The sequence below is a fragment of the Enhydra lutris genome, unplaced genomic scaffold, assembly GCF_002288905.1.
Source record: "Enhydra lutris kenyoni isolate GAN:26980312 unplaced genomic scaffold, ASM228890v2 scaffoldscaffold5, whole genome shotgun sequence".
NCBI classification, from domain to species: domain Eukaryota; kingdom Metazoa; phylum Chordata; class Mammalia; order Carnivora; family Mustelidae; genus Enhydra; species Enhydra lutris.
In genome coordinates this window covers 12,727,722-12,749,958 of record NW_019154089.1, presented here as the reverse complement: position 1 = coordinate 12,749,958, position 22,237 = coordinate 12,727,722, and the positions used below count along the sequence as shown (strand labels likewise).

Genomic DNA, 22,237 nt, shown 5'->3' with positions numbered 1-22,237 from the left:
GATCCCCGAATCCGCTTTCTCTAAAGCAGCAAGATCACCCCATTTCTCTTGTTTCAAATTCCCCAGCGGCTCCCCATGGTGTATAGTCTAACACCTCCCTGTGGCCCCTGAGCCCTGAGTGATGCAGCCCAGGTTGTTTGGGGTCCAAGGGTAGGATTCGCAGGATCTGTGATTTGTGGATGGGGATTTTCACAACCTCTAATCAAAATCTAGCATCTCATTGAGTTATGCAGAAAATCTTACTGATATGGGGAATACCTGTGGCTTTGTGATCAATGAAGATCACAGTATTTCACTTCCTGTTAAATTGTGGCAGACATCCTGACATACTGCCGCTTCAGAGTTGGTTTTCAGATCTGCCACAACAGAATGGGTTAAAGAAGCCCTTGGGTTTTACATCACAACTTTTGTTTGCTAGCTCTGTTAGAGTGCAATGGGGTATCGCTGCATCCCAAGTGGGCCCTTCATGCATTCCATGATTCTGAGAAGGGATCCACAGGCATCAACAGAGTGCCAGTGCGTCCGTGAAGGAAAAGTTTAGCACCTGGAATCAGGCTCCTTTGACCTCTCAGGCCACCTTGTCAGGTCAGTGTTTCTTCCTGATTTGGGAATGCTGAGCGGGTTCCTGCCTGAGGGCGAGTGTAGGGGTTGGTGCTTTGCCTGGTACGCTTCTTCCCATGTCTGGTCCCTCCTTCTCTGTCACTTCTCTGCTCCAAGGTCATCTCTTCAGAGGTGCCTTCACAAACCACCATGCATTCTCTAACCAAGTTATTCTTTACAACTTGGTTCTTCCTGGATAACTCTTATCACTATCAGATAACCTTTTCTTTTATTGACTTGTTTATCCCACGTCTTTCTCCCCTGGCGGGTAAGGTTTATTAGTGTACAACATTCTTCCGGCCTGTTCACAGTTATATTCCCATTCCCTAAAATACTTAATTTGTGCTTGATAAATATAAGCCAAAGACGACTATAAATGCTTCTGACCCGGAGGATGGCCTTGAGCAGAAACAGGATGAGTTTAACTGAGAAATATACATACATCCTCGCCCTGACTCTGCGGGTCAAATACAGGGGAGCAATTTTTGCCACAGACACATGCTTAGCAGTGGTGCTGGCGTTCACAGCTGTGATTTGGCTGCAGCATGAGTCATGTTCAAGGGCGCCCTGGAGATCTGTGATGGTCCCTGGAGGATTTTGGCCAATAAGCCAATTAATGGGCTATAGTGCTCCATAAATATCGTGTTTGTGTCTGAGACATTCTAATTTGGTGCTGGCGTTATTTAAACAAACGCTATGCACACCCACACCGACGGTTTGAAATTTTCCAAAGATGAGATTAGCAGCACAGCAGGACTAGATGGCAAAATAATTTACGTATTATCACAACTTCAGATATAAGCAAAATGGGAGTCATTTTGCTCTGTTTTAGATCATCACCGTGCAGAAGTGATCACAGCCAATGGAGACTGCTTATCCAAAATATGAAAGGATGCTGCAGAATTATGTGACACACGTGATCCGTGGAAAGCCAGAGACATAGCAAGAGAAGGTCAGGAAGGGAGGTTAGAGGGCAAGGAAACAAATTTCCAGAAGAAATTGATGATTGGTATACATTGTGCTAAAAATAGAAATGATTTGCTCTGGGAGCCAAGGGCATCATATTGTGTGGTCTGTTATAAACAGGACACCACAGCAGCCCTAGGTCCCTGAGCCCTGCTTCATTTGGTACTTATGGGGCCCCTGGTCCTGGAGCCAGCCCAGTGGCTGGCCTCTGACACCCTCTCAGCTGGCTTGCTATTGGTCCCCAGGTTTCTGAAGCTTCGAATAATTACTTCCAGCAGGAGGAAAGGATCACAGGGCAAAAGGTGCCAGGACGGTATACCACGTAGGAGTCCCAACTGGAACCCAGGACCAAAGAGGAGACTCTGATGAATAATAGGAATAAGGGTAATAAATCTCTGTTTTGATCAATGGGGATATTTAAAGGAATATATATAGAGAGAAATCAAATTCACAGCCAGGTCCTCAAAGGGGACCACATTTAAAAATCGGTGTCCCTTGGAGGTAGTGTGAGGAGTCCCAGAGCGGGGTGTGGGGGAAGGCTTGCAATGAAACATGGAACACACGCATGATAGAGGACAGAAGAGAGTCTCCCCAGCGCCACCTACTCCCAAAGTAAGCCAGAAGGTTTGAGGCACTTCGAGAAAGGGATAGATTTCTGCTAGGTGGAAAAACCATGGAGACAGGAACTTTTAGATCCACAATCCCTGGAGTCTGGGGTTTTGTTGCCAAAAAGGTTCCCGAATAGACAGGATGGCCCAGCTGACCTTGTAGACATGATGTAACTCCCAGCAGTGACTGGTTCTGGAACCTCTCAAGGCTCCACTTGAGGCAGTGGCCTAAGTCCCTGCGCTGGAGTATTTGCTGATACCTCTTTATTTTTGTTGGAATCTCCCTGCCCCCAAATTTCAAAGGTAGCCCCCCAGCCTGCAAGCCATTCGGAAGGTGCTACCCACTCCTTGTGCACACTGTCTAAGCCTTCCACGATTTTCAAGATCTCAGACATGTCCTTCCCAAGCCCCCTCACACCTAGATTAGAGAGTCTCCCTCTTTCTCTTTCTGCTTTTCTTGCTTCTCTGCTTTTCTGGGATATCCTTCATTGGGTACAGGGCGCTGAATATCAAAATGCTAGGCAAAACTATGCCATGGTGGTATTGACTGGCATTGCTTCTCTTGATTCGGTTCACTGTTTATGGACCATGTTGCTACAAATCTCACAGAGCTGTCTTCGGGGAAGACGCTCTGAAGGGGCAGGGGCAATAGTTCAACTGACATGGGTCACGGCATCAAGGACTGGCATTTATTGCAGGGCAAGCTAGAGTCCGGCTGGATGAGCACAGTTGGCTGTGTGTGGGAAAGCTCCACTCCAGTTGGGAGACAGACATTTTTAGCTTGAGTGATCCAGAGACATGTGGCCCTAATAGGTCCCCATGCAGGACCAAGCCAAGCGTGGGAGAAGCTGAGTTAATAACTAGCCCAGTCCCATATATGTGCATACCTGAATCACCAGCTCTCCCCTCAAGACTGGCAAATCATATGCATGACTGTGGCACCCACAGAATTATAACGCAACTCCTCAGGGAAGAGGGGATTGGCCGTGGAGTGTTGAGAAATTTCCCTTACTTCTCATGTGCAAAACATTGTGAGGGTGCAGGAGACACATTTGAAAAACCTACGTGTTCCCTCGCCATCTACATGACTGTCTTTCCAGATCAGGGGTCCTTGACTAAGTTTCAGGGTTTTGGAAAACCTGAGAGCCCTTGGAGACTGTATTTGAACACCAGACACCTGCACGTTTCAGGGGAGAGAGTTCAAGCTTTTATCAGCTCCTCAAACAGATCTGAGGGGGAAGAAACAGTGTTCTAGAGCATTTCCTTAAATTGGCTTGAGACAACGCTTGGTCCAAGTCAACTTTCTGAGCTTCGAAAAATTGAAGAATGGAGTCAATAGTAGGATTTGACTGTCTCCAAGAATCCATAATTTCTCCTTAGATGTTGGTTTAAAAAAAAATTAACCTAGGGCACACAATGTGATATTTAAAAGATTAATTGTACGGCTACAGGGCAGCAGAGCCACGAAAGCAACTGAATTAAATTAACGGGCTTAAAGGAAGAAAAGGACTCATACAGAGCAGAGATGGAAAGCATTCAGATGATATAAAAAAAACGATGTGCATATGATTTCCATACAATAAAAGAGGAGAAAAGACCAGGGTTTCAGCTCATAAACTGTGATAGGGAAGGGGCAAAACCTGAAGAGGAAAAAGAGCCACTGACATCTCTGTACCAGTGCCCTGCTTCCTAAAATGGAGATGGTTGCCCACACAGGATGTTTAAGTGTCTAGAACAGGGGCTCAGGGCAAGCACTCAGTCAGTGATAACTAGTAGGAGTTATATATTAAGGATACTTGGAAGGGACCAAGAATACATAAAATGATAGCCAGGAAGATTAAGATATATTTTCTGCAAAATCTGAGACTAGACCTTGCAAACGTTAACGCTGAGTGAAGGGAGCCGATCACAAAGGACCACTATTGTAGTGTTCCATTTATAGAAAAATCCATAGAGACATAAAACAGATCAGTGGTTGCCCAGGGCTGGAGGTAGCAAGGGGGAGGACCCAGGAGTGAAGGCTGAAGGAGGAGGTTTCTTTTTCAGTGATGAAAATGTCCTACAGGGGACGGTGGTGATGGTCACACACTCTGTGAATATGCTAAGCGTCACTGAACCGTATGCTTTAAGTGGGGGGAACTGTTTGTACATGAATTAAATCTCAAATAAATCTCCTTGTAAAATCTGAGACTGGAAAAGCCCATTGGTAAAAAAAACTTGGAAGTGTCTTGTAGGTTCTGCTAAAGAATCCATCCTGCGTGAATTTTGGTTCAGTGTTCCTTTTGCTTTGCCACATCTTCATCTAATTGGGTTATTTTTCAGGTCTGTATCTGTCAGGTATGTCCTTCCAAAGAGCTGAAAATGTGTATATTTTGGTGTATGGATGACTTCTGGGTTTCAACATTAGAGTTGTAGATTTTAAATAAGTCAGTGTTTAGAAAAACATTAGAGTGATTTTATTCCTCCCGTCTATCATGCCTTTTCTCCTTGCATCTCCCACTTTTCACGCAAAGATCGAGGCTTTGGACGTAGGAAAATAGGAGCGGAGGTATTATTTTCTAGGATGGTGGATATTTTCCCTTCATCTCCCAATTTTGCTTTTACTGATTCTTCCCGGATAAAAGCCCTTAAATGCCTATAAATTCTATTTTACAATGTTCCCGCTGCAACCACTTGCCAGCATTTCATATATACTGTATCAGCCGTTTTCCCTCCAAGCCCAAAAAGATTGTGAACCTCACCGTTTATTCCAACCTCCTGTTTCTAACAGCATCGCCGGAGGTGAAGCAATGATCAAGTAATGAGTAGAAAGTACTTCCTTTTCTTCCTTTAATCTGACCTCAATCTTCACAAGCAGATTTTTATACATTTTCCTAAATGGTGTACCTAAGAATTAAACCCATTTTTCAGTAAACTAAAAGCTTCAGATGAGTTTTCTCTCGCCCTCGCATTATACACATACAATCCTAACTTTCCTCTCACATGTCCATTGCGGTGCAAATCTGTCCCTCTAACTCTGTAATAAATGGACTGCAAAGAAGAGTTTTATCAGATGGTATATCACAGGCTCCTCTCCGAAAACACGCAGGCAGGCAGGTGATGAGGTACAGAAATACACAGTTAGTGAAAAATGAAGGAGGGAACCCAAGCCCCACAGACCCGATAGGCTCCTTCTTATCTTTCCCCAAATCTGCTGCACCTGTCATGAAAGGGAAGGAAGGGAAGCAAAGAAATGAGGCAATTATACAAATAATTCAAGAGAAAGGCCAGCGTTGTCCTTCATGTGTTGCAAAACCAGTTTTACCAAAGTGAGTGATCTAGGGGACAGTCTTTAAAGAAGTTTCCCTCACAAACTCGGACAACCGCATTGTGAGAGATTAGCTTTCAGGGCCGTTCACGAAAGGCGGGAAAAGGCTCTTAACATCATCGTGTTCATGGGGCTTTCTTTCCCTGAGGGGAAAATCTCAGAAGAAATAGGGGACCAAATGACTCAGTAAATGAAGACTCAGATGTGGAGAGGGAGTAATCAGATAAGAAGAGACAAAGAAAGGGTGTGTGAAGTCCTTGGTAATGAAGAACGATGTCTCTAGCTCCAAATAGGCTGCTGTACCTAAGAGCTTGGACCACCTCGGACTGGGGGGTTGGGGGGAGAGGCACAGAGAAGCAAAGCCATTCCACTATCCCACTCTCAATCTGACCCAGCTCAAGTCTGTGTGTGTATTTGTATTTTTTTAATAGACTTAATTTTTAAAGATTATTTATTTATTTGAGAGAGAGCATGTGTGAGAGAGCATGAGAGCGAGTGAGCATGAGCTGGGGGAGGAGGGGCAGAAGAAGAGGGAGAGGGAGAAGCAGACTCACCATTGAGCAGGGAGACCCACATGGGGTTTGATCCCAGGACTCTGGGATCAAGACCTGAGCTGAAGGCAGAAGCTTAACAGACAGAGCCACCCAGGAGCCCCAAATAGACTTTATATTTCAGAACAATTTTAGATTCATAGCAAAATTGAGTTCCCATATGCCCCCTGACTGCACACCTGCAGAGGCTCCCTGATTCTCAATATTCCCCCCTCCACCCCCAGAGTCAATGAACTTACACTGACACGTCATTAGTGACCAGTCAAGGTCCAGAGTTTACGTTAGGGTTCGCTCTTAGTACTGTACATTTTATGGGTTTGCACAAATGCAAAATGACATGTAACCACCATTGTTAAGAGTAGGTTCACTGCCTTAGAAATCCTGTGCTCTGCCCATTCATTCTCCCATCCCCTTAGCAGCTTTGGTTTAATAGGGGAATTCAAGGTCAAGAGGAGATCAGGGCTTTAATCTTCTCTACATCTAGTCTCTTAGGAAGGCTGGCTATAGGTGGAGAAGCCCTCGGCTCCATGTGTGCGTGTGTGCGCGTGTCCATGTCAACAAGCAAGTGAAAAGAAGTACTTTTGGGGCGTGTGGGTGGCTCAGTCAATTGTCTACCTTTGGCTCACGCCATGATCCCAGGGTCCTGGGATCAAGCCCCCCGCACTGGGCTCCCTGCTCAGGGGAGAGTCTGCTTCTCCCTCCTCTCTGTCTGCCGCTCCCCTTGCTGTGCTCGCTCTCTCTCCCTCTTTCTCTGTCAAAGATATAAATAAAATCTTAAGGGGCACCTGAGTGGTTCAGTGGGTTAAAGCCTCTGCCTTCGGCTCAGGTCATGATCCTGGGGTCCTGGGATCGAGCCCCGCATCGGGCTCTCTCTCTCCCGCATCAGTGGGGAGCCTGCTTCCTCCTCTCTCTCTCTGCCTGCCTCTCTGCCTACTCTTGATCTCTGTCTGTCAAATAAATAAATAAAATCTTTAAAAATAAATAAATAAAATCTTAAGAGAAAAGAAAAGGAAAAGAAAAGAAAAAAGAAAAGAAAAGAAAAGAAAAAAAAGAAAAGAAAAGAAGTACTTTCAAGTCAGGACAGAAGAAGCCAGGTATGGTGGGGACACCAAGGACTAAGGGGGTCATGGAGACCTGGATTCTTCTGCCTTCTCCACCTACTAGCCCTGTGGCTGAAAGTACTTGAGATCTCTGAAGAGTGATTTACCATCTTAAAGTCTCAGCTTCTTTACCTACAAAATAGGATACTATCCGTATAAGGAGAGAGACACGGGAATCAGATGATACATGAACAGTATAGCACGCCATAGTTCCCCTTTGCTTGGAAATGGGCAAATAACTCAAGAAGAAAAACACGTTGGGATGTGAAATTTTGAGGATACAAATAGGTAGACTCGAAATGAAATTAGTGAGTGCCCCTGGACTTGGGTGTCCCATCAGGATCTGTGCCTCTTCTGAAAAGCGAAGTTTCTCCTACAAACAGGCATACAGTGTATCACTCTGCCAATGAACAGCCACTGATCTCCCGCTGCCTGAGTGAAGATACCTCTCGGCTTTGCTGATTCGAATACAACTGTTCATTAGGCAGCGTTTAACTGTAATCATGTACTGCTCACAATATTTCGCGCTGTTACTTGTTTAATAACGTGTATTCTTTCCCTGGAGTTAAAAGTGTCAGCTATTGACACAAAACTGAAGAGGCAAGAGAAGGGCTGGCGGAAGCTCCCAGCGGGGGGGCCCTAAGCAGTGTCAGTAGCGATGCACCTGAAATCTGCAATCAATGTCTCCCTTCTTTTCAACCTGACACGTAGCGGCACAGGGCAGTTGCTGTGAGCTAACTGCACCTTGTTGTTTTGGCAGGACTTAGGGAAAGATGATCACCAGCTTTAGTCATTTGGTGACATGGCAGTGCTCCTCTCTCAGACTCCCCTTTACAGAGCTCTCCTGCCAGCCGCCCAGGGACAGTTTCACCTCCACTATCGCCACGCCCAACTCCCACGTAATAGCTTCTAATTGCCTGCCTTTCAAAGAAGTGGACCTCTTGGTGGCCAGTGCTAGCCGTCGTTCTTACGTTGGGAGTTAGGGCAAAGGGTCCGGGATCTTGCAGGATTATTATCTCATTTTGTTTACTTCTTCTTATTCTTGGCCCAGATGTGCTTAAGGAAAACACGGTTCCATCTTCTCCTGTATTTGAGATCACCTGAGGGTGAATTAGTGAAGACTACAGTCATTTTTTCACTGTCCCTGCAAAGGTCTGTCACTCACAAAATGCTAAGGTTTGTTAATTCTAGGTGGTGGAGATGCACCTGTTTGACACATTATTCTTCATCCTCCTTTGTATTTTTATTTTATTTTATTTTTTAAAAGATTTTATTTATTTGAGAGAGAGCAAGCATGGGGGAGGAGTGGAGGGAGAGCAGATAAGCAGACATTGCGTTGTGTGCAGAGCCTGATGTGGGGCTCGATCCCACGACCCAGAGATCATGACCTAAGCTGAAATCAAGAGTCAGATGCTTAACTGACTGAGCCACCCAGGCGCCCCCTCCTTCATATCTTTTAACATAGAGAATGAAAATTTAAAAGTTGATTGAAGTGACTCCCGGCGTTTTGCATCTTTGTGTCCTCAGTGAGCCAGTGGAAGGGAGCAGCTGCTGGACTGCCAAAGGTCCTCTTCAGAACATGGATTCTCATTTGTCTTTCAACCCAGTTCACTGCAAGGATCAGTACAATTTAAAATAATGGAATCCGGTCATGTAATTCTTTTTATGCATGAAACTGGATTTTCCCTCCAAATTAAGCCTGTACCAGCAGTGGATGGCCTGAAAACACCGGCACCAAGCAGTGAGCTCCCTTCCATCTGGCACGGACATGGGAACACTTCGGTTGGCTTGCTTTTTTAATGAAGTGATTTTTAATGAAGCAAGCTGTGAATTTAATAGACACCTTAAAACAGCTTCTTTGTAACTAAGCTTTAAGTAACGAAGCAACTGCCAAATTAGCCGCCAGAACCAAGAAGAAAATTCAAGACAGAACTGACTACGGGGTGTAGGATCTTGGGACTTCGGTCAGCAGGGATGTCATCCCCCTGGCCAGCCCCAAAGATGGTGCCACTGGCCCAGGTACGGGCTGGCGGCCTGTCCAGAGACCTGACCGGAGGTTAAGGAAGTGCCTGGCCAACACATGGGGGAGCTGTTAAGTGCCAGGTGCCCGAACCCCGTCCATGCTAGTGCGCCTTCTCTTCGTGGTTCATCTGCTTTGTGATTCTGAATTTGTGATTTGTGATTCAGGCATTTCCGCTCATTTACGATGTGGGAACAATAGGAGGGAGATTTTTAGGTTCAGTCTATACTACCTTGAAAGACGTTGGTAGAAAAAAAATGCTTGTAGTATCAGAAAACTCTGACAAGTGGGAGAAATCACCCAATTCTGTAATCTCAAAGGTAAATGGTGGCAGATAATGTAAGCAGGAGAAAAGCGTGGCATGGGTGGAAGCAAGAGGCAAGGCCTGGATGAACTGGGAGTGCTTATCCTACCTACAGGCATTCAAATTCTTTTGGGAAAAAAAGGGCTGAGGTGCCTGGGTGGCTCCGTCGGTTAAGCGTCTGGCTTTGGCTTAGGTCATGATCCCAGGATCCTGGGATCGAATCCCGCATTGGGCTCCCTACTCAGTGGGGAGTCTGCTTCTCCTGCTCTTCCCCCTGCTCATGCACTCTCTCTCATATAAATGGATAAAAATCCTTAAAAAAAATTTTTTTAAAGTGTTGAGGCCAAAAGCACACCTGTGTGCATGAGTGAGCAAGCCAGTTTGTGAGCCTGGCTTTACCTGGCTGGGGAGGAGCTAACGCATAAAGAGAAGTGACTTGTCCAAGTTTTCACTGCAGGCCGTGGGCGGCCAGCCCCGCGCAGGATATACTACAGTTACAGGCCAGTGGCCAGAGTTAGCACGTTAAGCCCTGCTTGGTGAAGTCACCGGCCTAGATTTCACTCAGTGGGAGGGCCTCTGTTCTGCTACCCATGACTTAAGACACACAGGGTTCCTCAACATGCTCCCCTCTTTTTGTCTTTTAATGCCGCAAGCCCTTCCTCTGCTTTGTGAGAACTTAGCCTCACCTGGAGCAGGTCAGAGAGCTGCCTCCAGTTAGGAGGGACTAGGCAGCCTAGGGGCAGAGTGGGCGGAAACTGTGCTCCCCCGCTCTGAGTTCAGGTGGTGGCAGTTAGACTGGGAGTGAGAGTGAGAAGTGGGAGCTCCTGGTGGTTTCAGCCAAAGCCCTCCCACCCTGCTTCACAGATGCCAGGGGGTGACCCTGCCGTCCATTTTGTCCCTCCGGAACAGGACCCAGAGTAGGAGGGAGAAGCTGAGAGCAGTGCATGAGACTTTCTTCACTTTTTCACCCAGGGAGTCTGGCTTCACAGAACCACGGTAAGCCTGTGCCTTCATCTACCGAACGTTTAATATGAGCTTTTCTCTCCAAGACTACGGTGCCATGTTTGTATAGTGCTTGGATTCCTAAAAGCTTGGCAGAGGCCAGCTGAGCCAGAAACTTTTGGATTCGGTCCCGTGTGCCTTACTCACAACCATACTTTTCTAACTTGGGCCAGCAGTTTCCTGCAGAGTCCTGGAGTGAATGTTTTTTCCTCACTGCTTGGCGTGCCCACAGGGCTGTGCACCCCTGCCCTTCCCTCCAAACCTGCCTGAGGGCCAGCGAGTGAGCGGGAGCCAGGCTTGGTCAGAATCTCCTTGTGGGCTGTGTGGCTCGAAGCTGCATTGCTGGTGTGTTTCCCGGAAGACCTCGTCCAGCCGTGTCTGGCTTGAACCGTAAGGCCGTGGTCGCTTTCTTAGATTTATAACCACAGGTCCAAAGTATGATAGACAGTTTGTAGTTGGGGGAAGGGAGGTTCTCCAGTCAGGTGTTGACTTAATGAGTAGGTGCTTCTGGACTGCCCATCTCATGCTGGGATCATGGGCCCACTCCCTTCCTTACTAGGCCGCGCTCACGGGTTGGCGTGAAGAGGGGAGCTTGCCGGCCTAACTTCGACGAGTGTAATAGGCGGTACGCACGCCTGGGAAGCTCCTCGAATCCCTTTATGTACCCTGTGGTATCATTCCCTAATTACCCCAATGCCACAGGGGTTTGCGGAGAGGAATTTGCCTGCTCTGAAACCAAAAGCTCATGTTTTTACGTAAATGGATATATTAAAAGTCAAAAGCAAACCAAACCCACTATAATAAGATCCAAACGATGTTGCCACCTAAGCCTGATACATACTTATTAAGAGGGTTTGAGGGAAGTCTTAAATCTATTAAATAGCAAATGCCAAGGTACAAAGTGGTTTCTCCACAGCAGTTCAGCTCGGCTTCCTGCTGTGTAGCTGGAGATTACACTGAATCCAGGGCACACTTTAGAAACATTTTCCTCTAGTGACTTAAATACATACATATATATACATATATATATGTATATATATATATATAAAATAAATAAAAAGTTTAGGATAAAAATGCTTTAATCCTCCTCTCTCTAGCTTTACATCTCATTATTCTGAGTAACTGATCTGTGTGAAAACATTCTCAGTTTCAGTTTAGCTAAACCTCTGAGTCGCAGGGAACAGCTTTTAAATTGCTCCTACAATTCTTATCAATCAGCTGGGTCTGTGTAAAGGAACTAGGAATACGGAAACCTAATCACTCCCTCTGTGAAAAATCACCATGTCTCTGTGATCAGAGGAAGAGCAGATCCTAGGAAGCTCTCCACCCCCCCACCCCAGATTTGCACCATTTCCTGGCTATTTCATTTTAATCAGGACGGTGCTGAGCTGATCTATTACTTCATAAGTCTCCCGGGCAAGGGTGGGTGTTACTGATACATGTCTTAGGAGAGCCCAGGGCCAGATACTCCCATCAGTGGAAACTCATGTTGCAAGCACGCTGTTTGCACATAATAAGATAGGTTTCCTTGGCAAACTGCTCCATCACACACGCAATCAGCGGTGGGCGGCAGTCAATGCACACATTTTGGGGAACGCATCATGGTATTTTTATTGGTTTTCTGTATTTTTCCCTTTGTTGTAAAAGAATGGTATCAGAGTTCAATTTGCAGAGAGAGATGAGGAAAACTGAAAATGAGCAGGAAGGAGCCCATAAAACCACCCAGGCTGGTCATTCAGCGAATCCTTTTATGGTTAGTGGCTGTCTATTTACTGCATTCTACCAGGTCATTATTCTTGGGGATAATTTATCTGACAAATTGCCACTGGGTAAATTTTCCATCATCAATGAAAAAGACGCCGGCTTCAGAGGCGAGAAGTGCTACCCGAGGAGGTGTGAGATGTATGTGTGTTGTATCTGCTCTTCCTTTTTTGCTATGTACAGTGTGAATGCTTCCCTTTCAAGCTTTGCCTGATTGACACAGACCTTAAGAGATTTACAGACGCTGGACTAGAGGAAATCCACCCACATTTGAGTAAACCAGATGATTACAATGAAGCTCTCTTGGGTTGAAACTAGCTCTTGTTATTATACTGGCTTACTTAGCAGCAAAAAAAATAAAAATAAAAAAAATAAAAAATTAGGATGTAAAACTGGCAATGAATTTATCAGAGGACACTAAAAGATTTAGTCTGCCCATGGAGGTAGGTAGGTTAGTAGATAGGCACACGCAAAATCATCTTATTGAGATTTATACCTCAAGAAGATGATCATATCAAAGGATTGTATTGAAGGGTGTCCTCATTTTTAAGTGTGGAATGTATTTTTTTAAAAGTATTTATAGGGACTGGGGCGCCTGGGTGGCTCAGTGGGTTAAAGCCTCTGCCTTCAGCTCAGGTCGTGATCTCAGGGCCCTGGGATCGAGCCCCGCATCAGGCTCTCTGCTCGCAGGAGCCTGCTTCCCCCTCTCTCTCCCTGCCTGCCTCTCTGCCCACTTCTGGTCTCTGTCTGTCAAATAAATAAATAAAATCTTTAAAAAAAAATAAAATAAAAGTATTTATAGGGACTAAGGATATCATGGGAAGCCCCTAGCTCACCCTCCCCTCCCTACAGCAGCTCTGAGAAACTGAGCTGTGTCTCACGTTGAGCACTGGTTAAGTGAGGTTGGAGGTGCTAATACTGATTTGGCCTTTATGAATAGAAACTTGGAGACAGAAATGCTGGGTTTCTGATCTGTGAAAAATGAACATCCAGCTACTGGCGGCACAGAGTGTAGGAAAGCAAGGGATGGCGCAGTGTCGTCCAAACGGTGGTGGTGTTCAGGGAGATGAGGGCTATGCTGAATGAGGCACTGGGGGAGTTCCCTGAACAGTGGGAGTTGGAGGTGTGATGGTGATTCTGACCAATGTTAACACCTGGGTGCTGACAAATAACATTTATAAATGACTTTTTCAACCGCTTCCTCTAGTAAACAAGAAGCTGTTATTATCACATTGATTTTGAAATTCAATGTTATAGAATTTTCTTGCTTTAATGAGAAGGCAGATCCAACCGGTAGATACAAAAATGATTAAAGCAACTGAAAGAGTGCAAATGAGAAGTAAAGTAACAATACGCCCAATGCTTAACCCAAATAGACGGGTTTTGCTGATTTTCCAAAAAAGATGAATGGATATCTTGAGATAAAAATATGAAGCACAGCTCCGTATGAATAAACCTGCCCTTTGGTAAGAGTGGAAAAGTCAATTAGTAATGTCATTTGTTGAAAAATCTGCCTGCACCTGGTTCTCATTTGTCCTCCAGCTGAGAAACCAAAGACAACTTCTTTTTATTGCTTATGGTCAAACAGCAAGTTCATTTCGCCATGGGATGATCAAACGGCCAGCCTCCCCCGGCTTGGGAAGGTTTGCCTTTCACTTTCAACTTGCTCAATCATCATTAACTCTGAAAAATGTCACATTCCATTTGTGCAATGAAAATTTCACCACCGGTGACCGTTTGGGTAAAGTTTTTGTAGGCAAGGCCCTAAATCTTACAAAGCACCTCACACATTCTCAAGGTCATTTGCCCTGATTCCTTGTGTAATGACAGCAGCCTAAGATCCCAGAGTCTGTGGCCTCGCATAAGCAGCTTTGAAGAGCCTCTGTGTCTGGGTGCATGTTTTCCTCTCCAAGATGGAAGGGGTTCACTGGGTGATTCCACACAGGCGAGTCAGCTGGGCAAAACCGATATGTGTGCATGTGAGCACACACATGCACACACACACACTGGGATTTTTACCAAACGAAAATAAGAGTCTTCTTTACTGGGGAGATACCAGTAAAGACCACTGGACTGTAGCCCTTTTAAAGCAGAGTTATGGTTGTTTTTTTGTTTGTTTGTTTGTTTTTAATTTCATTTTGTTTTTATTCTGGGAAGATAGCTTCCCTGGAGAAGGTGCAATATCAGCTTGGGGAGGTTCCAGAAACTTCTGGAAAGGTGAAATAGGCTTCTTTTTAACTTTTGCTTTTGGGCTTGAGACATCTTCCCCCCACCCCTTGTTTATCGTTTAATTATACCTACCCCCCACTCCTGTCTCTGCAGAGAAGTTCTGAAATGTAAATCCTAGAGATGTGGCATGGGGCCAGATCCCTGATGGGCACTCTGCAAATAGGAATTTCTGATAGTGGATGTCAAGCAGCAAGACCGCTAAATTAAGAGGTCACTCGATCCAGAGTCTTAAAGCAGAGGTGTACTGAGGCAAGTCAAATAAATTTCATGCCATTTGGCAAGTAAGTCATAGCTAAAACAGGCCCTAGTTTATAGGTCCTGATTAAATTTTCAAGGTCAAACAGGAGACCAGGTATATGAGAGCTCTTCAGAGCTATAAGGCCGAGACGCTAACGTCCTGTTTTAAATAGTCTCCAAGAAGGGCATCTTGATTTCTAGCTTTAGTTTAATGCCAAAGTTCTGCCAGGTCAGCTGCTGAAAGAAGGGGGAGGTTATCAGTGGGTCTGGATTAGAGGCCCATAATCTTGGTCTTGGTCTCTTTCAATTAGCTCTGGCTCATAATACGTTAGAATATTTATTGTTGCTAATATCAAATTTTTAATTGACTGGTAGAAATTGAGGGTAGGAGAGAGGACAAAATAGCCTAATGATATTTTCTGCTCCTTCTAGCAAATATAGGACTAGATCCTTGGTCTAAAGGAGAAATGTGCAGCTCCTAAAATATGAAAGAGTGTCCTACCATTTTAATGGCTGGGTTGAAATGCCTGCCTTTTAAAGAAAAGAGATTCCAATGCTAGGCTATTAGCTGAAAGAAGCTTGTGTATAATTTCCTACAGGATTTTTTTTAAAAAATTCAAACACTTGGATATGTACTTGGTATTCTAAGTGCTCTAGAAATCTTACCTCGTTTTAAGCTTCACAGTAATTTCGAGAAGTAAAATTACTTACCTAAGGTCATGGAACTTATTCAAAGCCCAGAAGGCTGAGTTGGCATCCATTATCCTCTGCACCTCTTTTTTTCCACAGAGACCTCTTGGGCTATGCAACCCAAATGCCCACTTACCTGTTGCTTCAAACTGGGCAGATGGTATATAAAGAGAGTGATGGATCTGTTTGTTCCACTTCACAGGGATGGGAAAAGGGAGAGCAGCTCTGTCAACTTCCCCACTCTCCTCACACTGACTTGCCCTCTCCTGTCTCCTCGCAGAGATCACCTTTCTACTGCTGGCTCCGGAGTGAGCGTGTGAGCGGCTTCTGTGTCTCTCTCACACACATGCATACACACACACACACACACACACACACACACACTTTCACACGCTGCTACTGCTGTGCTTCACTGAGCTGCGCCCGGTTTGCGATCCGGGCATAAGAGCAGACATCATTTGCTCATTAGAGTGAAGTTTTCAGGACGTGCCCCAATTACTGACCTCCACTAACGGCCTGGGTTTGCGCTCAACTGCAAACCGGAAGTGGCAGAGTTCACAGTAGCTGGTGTTTGAGGATGACAGCCAGTGCTCCAGGCAGCTCCGATGGATTGTCCCCAAGGTCCCCGTGCATTCACAGGGGGAGAGCAAGTCCTCTTGGCTGCTGCCCTCATGGCAGATCCTGCACATCGGCCGGTCATTGAAGGGGCTGCAAGAGAAGGAGGGGCATCTGCTGGTCACCAGGCTGGACGCCATCACCACGAGGACGGTCCTCTGGCTCTGGGTCCCTCAGACCTTCCCCGGCAGCAGCCGCTCAAACAGACCCCTGCATTCAGACCCTAGAGGTACACTCTGTGTACCTGGCAGTGGGGGCCAGGGCCGGGGTCCTTGGGCATCTCCTATTGCAGATATAAAGAAGGAGGGGGTGGCCCAGGGCTAAGAGTGGGTGAATGTGAGTAGCCTGTTACTTTTGTCTTGGACACGGATGTTGTTCAGGCAAACTCCCAATCAGAAAACAAGAACTGTCCCTCACATTAAAAACAGAAATTGTTTTGAAATGACATCAGCTGCAGTATCTAGGCAAATTGTGTCTTTCAAACCAAACCAGGACATTTTCAGGTACTCAGAGGTTCTTTTCATTTCTTCTCTCATTAGGGTGGGAGAGTGAGGGGAGGCCGGTTAACTGGCAGCGAACTCTCAAGCCCTAACACGGAAGTGCCATCTGACCCAGAGCACCGAGCTGAGGGCAGGTGGTCCTGGAGCTTTCCAAGGATGCTCTCTGGGACGCTACGGGCACTAAGCTGAATCCAAGTTATGAGTATGTCCTATGGAGACGGCCTCGGTTGAGAGCTCTGCCATTAATCTGGAAAAAGACAAACCAGCCCGTGCTTTCTGGGAAGGCACACGGCATGGTGGTTCATGAGGCAGGCTCTGGACCCCAGCTCTGCTGCCTACCAGTTGGCTGACTCGGTGCAAGTAAGTCATCTCTCTGTACTTTAGTTTCTTCCTCTCTAACACAGGTGCAAAGAATGGTGCCTGCCTTCCCCGTAGGTGATGTGACGATGAGAAAAGATGGCCCAAATCCGAAGCTTAGAATAAGGACCAGCATGCAGCAAACGTGTTGTTAATGGTGACTATTTTCACTTACAGGAAAACTCAGGTCAGGGAAAAATCAAATGATGTAGTGCTCCTCAGGGAAGTTAGTGGCCAATGAAGGGCTCAAACTAAGATGGCCTCAGCTCCTGTGCATACTGTGTCTTGGGAGAGGACTGTTCCTTTCTGATAGACATCATCTTGTATCGCTTCTCATACTGTACTGGGCATTTGGTTTTAAACTATGTTATCCCTGTATGTGCCTGCCTGAGGACCAGCCTCTCTACCTGCCCCCACCTGACCTGGACCCATCGCTCTCTTTGACACCATCTATGAGCCAAATGGAAACAGCCATGGAAGCACTGCTATTTCCCATGGGCCTTTCTGGGATGATCCTGGGAATGAGTGAAGGCTGAAAGGGGATTAAAAGAGGAAAAGACTTCCTTCCTACTTGCCCGGAAGTGGGTCCCACTCAGGGCTGGGAGAAGAAAGTTGAAGGAGTTGACCTTTCTCTAGCTCTTCTTGGCTCCTTCATTCCCACTGAGTCAAATGCATGTGAAAGTTGGAAATAATCTGGTTTATATGACCTTGTGATGAGAACATGTGAAAACCCCTGATACACATGTGCACAAACACACTCTGCCTCACAGGTCTAAGTCGTCTTAGCTCTGTAGCCTGTTCTTCCTGACTAAACAAGGTGTCTCAAGGCTGCCAGGGTGATGGGTGCACATATAGTGACCTCAGTTCAGAGATGAGCAATGATGCTCATCGCCTTGTCATATTCTGAGTCCTAACCAATTGTTAGAAGCTTTTCGAGAGGTGGGAAAATATATATTGACTTCTTTCTACTTTATCCCTTAGCAAAAGCTGTGCCAATCAGCTGAAGATGCATGGGCAGCGTTTCCAAGATACACAAGGGTTGAGTCTATGTCTGGCGGCCACCATGTCCAGGCTGGGACAGGAAATGCTCTGGTGCTGCCAGCAGTCCCGCCAGAGGTGCCTGTGGGCCGGGGTCTCTGCTGTAGGGTGTGGTTGACTTGCTCAGACTGAGGTAAGCAGTCAGTGTGTGAGTGACTGGCCTAAAGCTTCTGGGTCAGAAGTGGTGCTGGTATTGGAGGTCAGGTCCGGTGTTGATACCCACCATACGTTTATTGATCAGACCTGTCCCTACTTATCCTGACAGAAAGCTGGAGAAGCCGAGGAGCATGTATTGGCCGGGCAGCCCATGGCTCTCAGTCTGCCATTGGAGAGCAACACCATAAGAGGAGAGACCTCCAGGGACAAAGTGCCAGCCTGGATGAGCCATCTCTGCGCTCTTTGGAGCCTTTGGCCTCCCTTTGGTTCCTCATTCAGGGGAGACAAGTTGTGGTAATTTGAACAAAAGGACCTTGTAGGGCAGGGTGTGTTGGGAAGGCTCAGAAGTTGGGGGGCTTATGGGGCACAAAGGAGGGGGCCACAAAAGAGGCCCCCAAATGGGGATGTGCCAGAGAAGAGGCTCACCCAGGAAGAAGTCCCGGGCGGTGCTCCATCAGCCAGCGCTGACTGGCACAAGCACCAGGAGTGTCTCTTCAGCGGTTGTGCCCACAAGTCTAATCACTTTGGCTCTGTCACCTGAAATCAGGTGCCTCCTTCCTCCAAGCCTCACAAAGGGCCACCTTTGTTAGCGCCTGGCAACAAGAGCATAATTACCACGGCAGTGTCCACATACCAAACACAGTGAAAGCACCCTGTGTTTTGTGGGGTCTTTGCCTGCCTGGCTCTCTCTGTACGTGCGACTTGAAGAGGAAAACTCAACAAGGGGAATTTGAGCTTTATGCCCCATCGCTATAGAAACGGTAAAAGAGAACTTGGGTAGCACCTCCTCTCACCTGACACAAAGACCTGAGCGCTAATTATGTTCCCTCTGGCCTGTCTCCATCTGACAGAGAGTCGTTGGATCAATTACAGATTTAATTATTTTAATAGCGGTACTACCTCTGGGTGGCAAGAGTCCGCACCACTGTTGACAGCAGCTGCCCGTCCTTGGCCGAAACTTGCATGACATACTGTGGCTGCCCATTCACTAGGCTGCCACAGTCCTCCACGGTCTTCACCACAGGCGCAGCCGAGCTGGTGCAGTCTGGCAACACTTCGGGCAGGTGACTGCAGCGGCTGGTTGTCATGGTAACAGACAGCAATTACTCTGCTAATGGCTTCCACGTTCATAGAGGATTTCCATCTAGGAGAGATCAGGAAATAGTTTACTTGGGCAGGGTGGTTAACAGAAAACGGGGGAATTACAGGCCACCCACATCATCATGTCATTATTTAATATAAATAACAGGGGGAGCCTAGACGCGGCGCCTCGTCTTGTTACCATGTCAGGCACGCGCGCGCATGCGCACAGAGCCCCCAAGACAGCGTGGACGTGCTTATGAGCGAAGAGCGAGCGTGTCGGTGTCCATAAACATTTAGGAGCCCCGCTCTAGGAGAGGGGAGGGCGTGATGGTTGTGGAGCCCGATCTGAAGAGGAGATAAGCAGTTCCCCTGCTCTGTTGCCAGAGAAGCAATAAGCCTTTGTTGACACTCTCAAAGTTACTAGAATCATTATTAAAACCGGTTGCAACTCTTTTTTCTGGTAAGCAATTTATTCCCCATTCAGCTTCATTCTAAGATGCTAAGATTAAAAACAGAGAGAAAGGTGGGGGGGGAAAGACTGGCCAAGTAGCAGCTTCTAGGACAGTTATTGGCCAGAAAGAATCAATTAATGTCCACCTTTCTGACTGTTGCTGTATCTGTGTCCCATAATACAATTATCTACTTAATATATCGTGACAATTAACTTCCTTTAAAAACTTAACCTATTTTAGCCTTGTCTTAAATAGTTATTCATGGGAAGTGATTAGTTGTTTGAGCTTGTTACATTTTTTCTTAATGGATATCGCCATCAAATATTAGAATTGAGTCTTTGTTAGTAGAATACTGCCTCATCATAGAGAATCACACAGAAGAATGCAAGAAATGAGGGTGGATGAGAGCTCCACTGCCTGTTAAAAACAATCCATTCCCTGACACATAGCCTGTCAAATAGCCTGCAAGGAATTCTGTCCCCAGTTGGGGTGGTATGGGCTTGAACTGGACCTCAGATTCAAAGCAGTCGTACCCGCTGGTATGAGCAACAGCACTGTATCCAGTAAGAAGTCTGCATGTGATGCATGAAAAATAGAGATTGTTATAGAAACTTGTAAGAGTTGCATCTCACTTTTAGAAGTATGGCTGTTTCTGCCCAGCCTGCTCCCCTCAAGCGCTGGAGCACAACAGGGCCCAGACTCCGTAGACAGACGCAGGACTGTTTGCTGGACTGAGTTGACATCAGTAAGCAGACTGTATGGCAAAGGCCCCAAACTGAGGGAAATCCATCCCACAGCCCCAGGAGGACTTCAGGAATTCTTCAAAAGCTTGTTTTCTGCTGGCTGTTATACCCAGTTATTAAATAGTACTTGATCCCTCTGGGTCTGGAAAACAGGATCTTCCCAACTTCCAGAACAATGTGCATCAAATGGATGTTCTTAGGAGAACGCAGTGTTTGCAGATGAACTGATGCCCTCCCTCCCAACACGCAGATGTCAGGGAGGCCTGAACATCAGAGACAGTTGGACGAGAAGGGAATCCCCTCCTTGCTGCTGTGGTGTCTGGCTGGCCTCACTCGAGCATGTTCCCATTCCTGTCCTTGGCTGACACAAATCCTCTCTGTGTTGTGGTCTGCTCTCTGCCGGGACACCTTTGGAAGCTGGTGGTGGGGAGGGGATTCTGGACACCAGCCCTGACCTGAGGCATGATGTGGGGACACAGGCTTCTCAACTGCCAGGCAGTAACATACAAGGGTACAATTGCATGATTAGCTTGTTTAGTTTTGCTATTTATTTATTTAAAAGATTTTATTTATTTATTTGACAGACAGAGATCACAAGTAGGCAGAGAGGCAGGCAGAGAGAGAGGGGGGGAGGCAGGCTCCCCGCTGAGCAGAGAGCCTGATGAGGGGCTCCATCCCAGGACCCTGGGACCATGACCTGAGCTGAAGGCAGAGGCTTTAACCCACTGAGCTACCCAGGCACCCCTATAGGGTTTTGTTTTTTAAATAGGATTTGTTGCCTTTCTTTCTTTTTACATGGCCAAAGCCAGAAACTGTATGTTAGAGAAAGTACAGAAAAATACAAGGAAAACAACACAACTCACTCATAACCCCACCACTCGGGTAACCACGGTAAACTTTCGGAGGGGATATCTTTCTAATTTTTGGCAGGGTTCACAGGGTGGAGTTGATTTGTAGCAGAGGCCAGATTTTTTTTTTTTTTTTTTAAAGTAACTGAGTTATGGTAGCTCTCAGGCCACAGAACGGAAAGATGTTCAAACCCCAACTTCTAAAACTGCACCTAAACCCCTTCCCCTGGCCTGCTCTTCTAAAACCCCACTGACATTATTATAAATTCTCATAATGCCTCCCAGTCACCCAGGGTAACTTCCTGGCACAGCTCTCTGGCCTCACAAGGCAGCCATAGATGAAGAGCTAGGAGTGTGTTGGCAGGAAAAGCAGACACAGTGACCTTCTTGCTGCATGGAATCATTATGTCTGCATGCACTGAGAGCTATTTTCGGGTTTTGCGTAACTTCAACTCACAGGACCAAACCCTCCCTCCCTGTGCTCAATGGACCAGGAGGAAGACAGAGGAGGGATGCACAGAGGGAGGAAAGGGGACCAGGGCTGTCAGGAGGAGTTAGACTGCCCCAGTGAAAGGACATCGCTCAGGCACACAATGTCCCCAAGTTCATTCACTTATAACCCAGATTAAGTTCTCATCAAAGGAAGCCATTCTAAATATATGACCTAAATCTGCCATAAAAATTCCCTTAAAAATTCTAGAACTAGAGTCCCCTTTAAACTTATTTTATATCTGTAATTTCACTTCTGGGTGATGGACTTCATTTCTCTTCTCAAAGGCAAAAGAGATATCAAAGGCCATCTGATCCATTTCTTCCCTTCATAGTGGGTGCCGGGCACAGAGTTGAGCCTAAAGGGACAGAAAGCTCCTCAAGCTTGCTTCCTCTTGGGCTATTCCTTCAGAGCTCTGGACCCCACTGGGGACCTGCCTGATGGGTCACTCTGGTCTGGCACTCACTGAAGAACATACTGGCGTATTTGCTGGCCACCAAGCACCAGAAGTACCTTGAGATTCCAAGATTGGCGTGCCCGTGCTGAGTTCCCATTACTTCTAAAAGACCACATCTTGAAT

The 22,237-nt window shown here is 46.4% G+C and overlaps 1 protein-coding gene across 1 annotated transcript in view; it reads right to left on the bottom strand.

Moving 5' to 3' along the window:
- The window catches only part of LOC111141193 (membrane associated ring-CH-type finger 3), a 134,988-nt gene that overhangs the window by 14,719 nt on the left and 98,032 nt on the right, over positions 1-22,237 (bottom strand). Inside the window, exons 2-3 of the mRNA XM_022493585.1 lie at positions 18,942-19,185; positions 15,879-16,083 (exon numbers count right to left, since the gene is read on the bottom strand). Of these exons, the coding sequence (XP_022349293.1) occupies positions 15,879-16,083; positions 18,942-19,129 (393 nt within the window). The 5' untranslated portion in view covers positions 19,130-19,185. The remainder of the gene's footprint in view (positions 1-15,878; positions 16,084-18,941; positions 19,186-22,237) is intronic.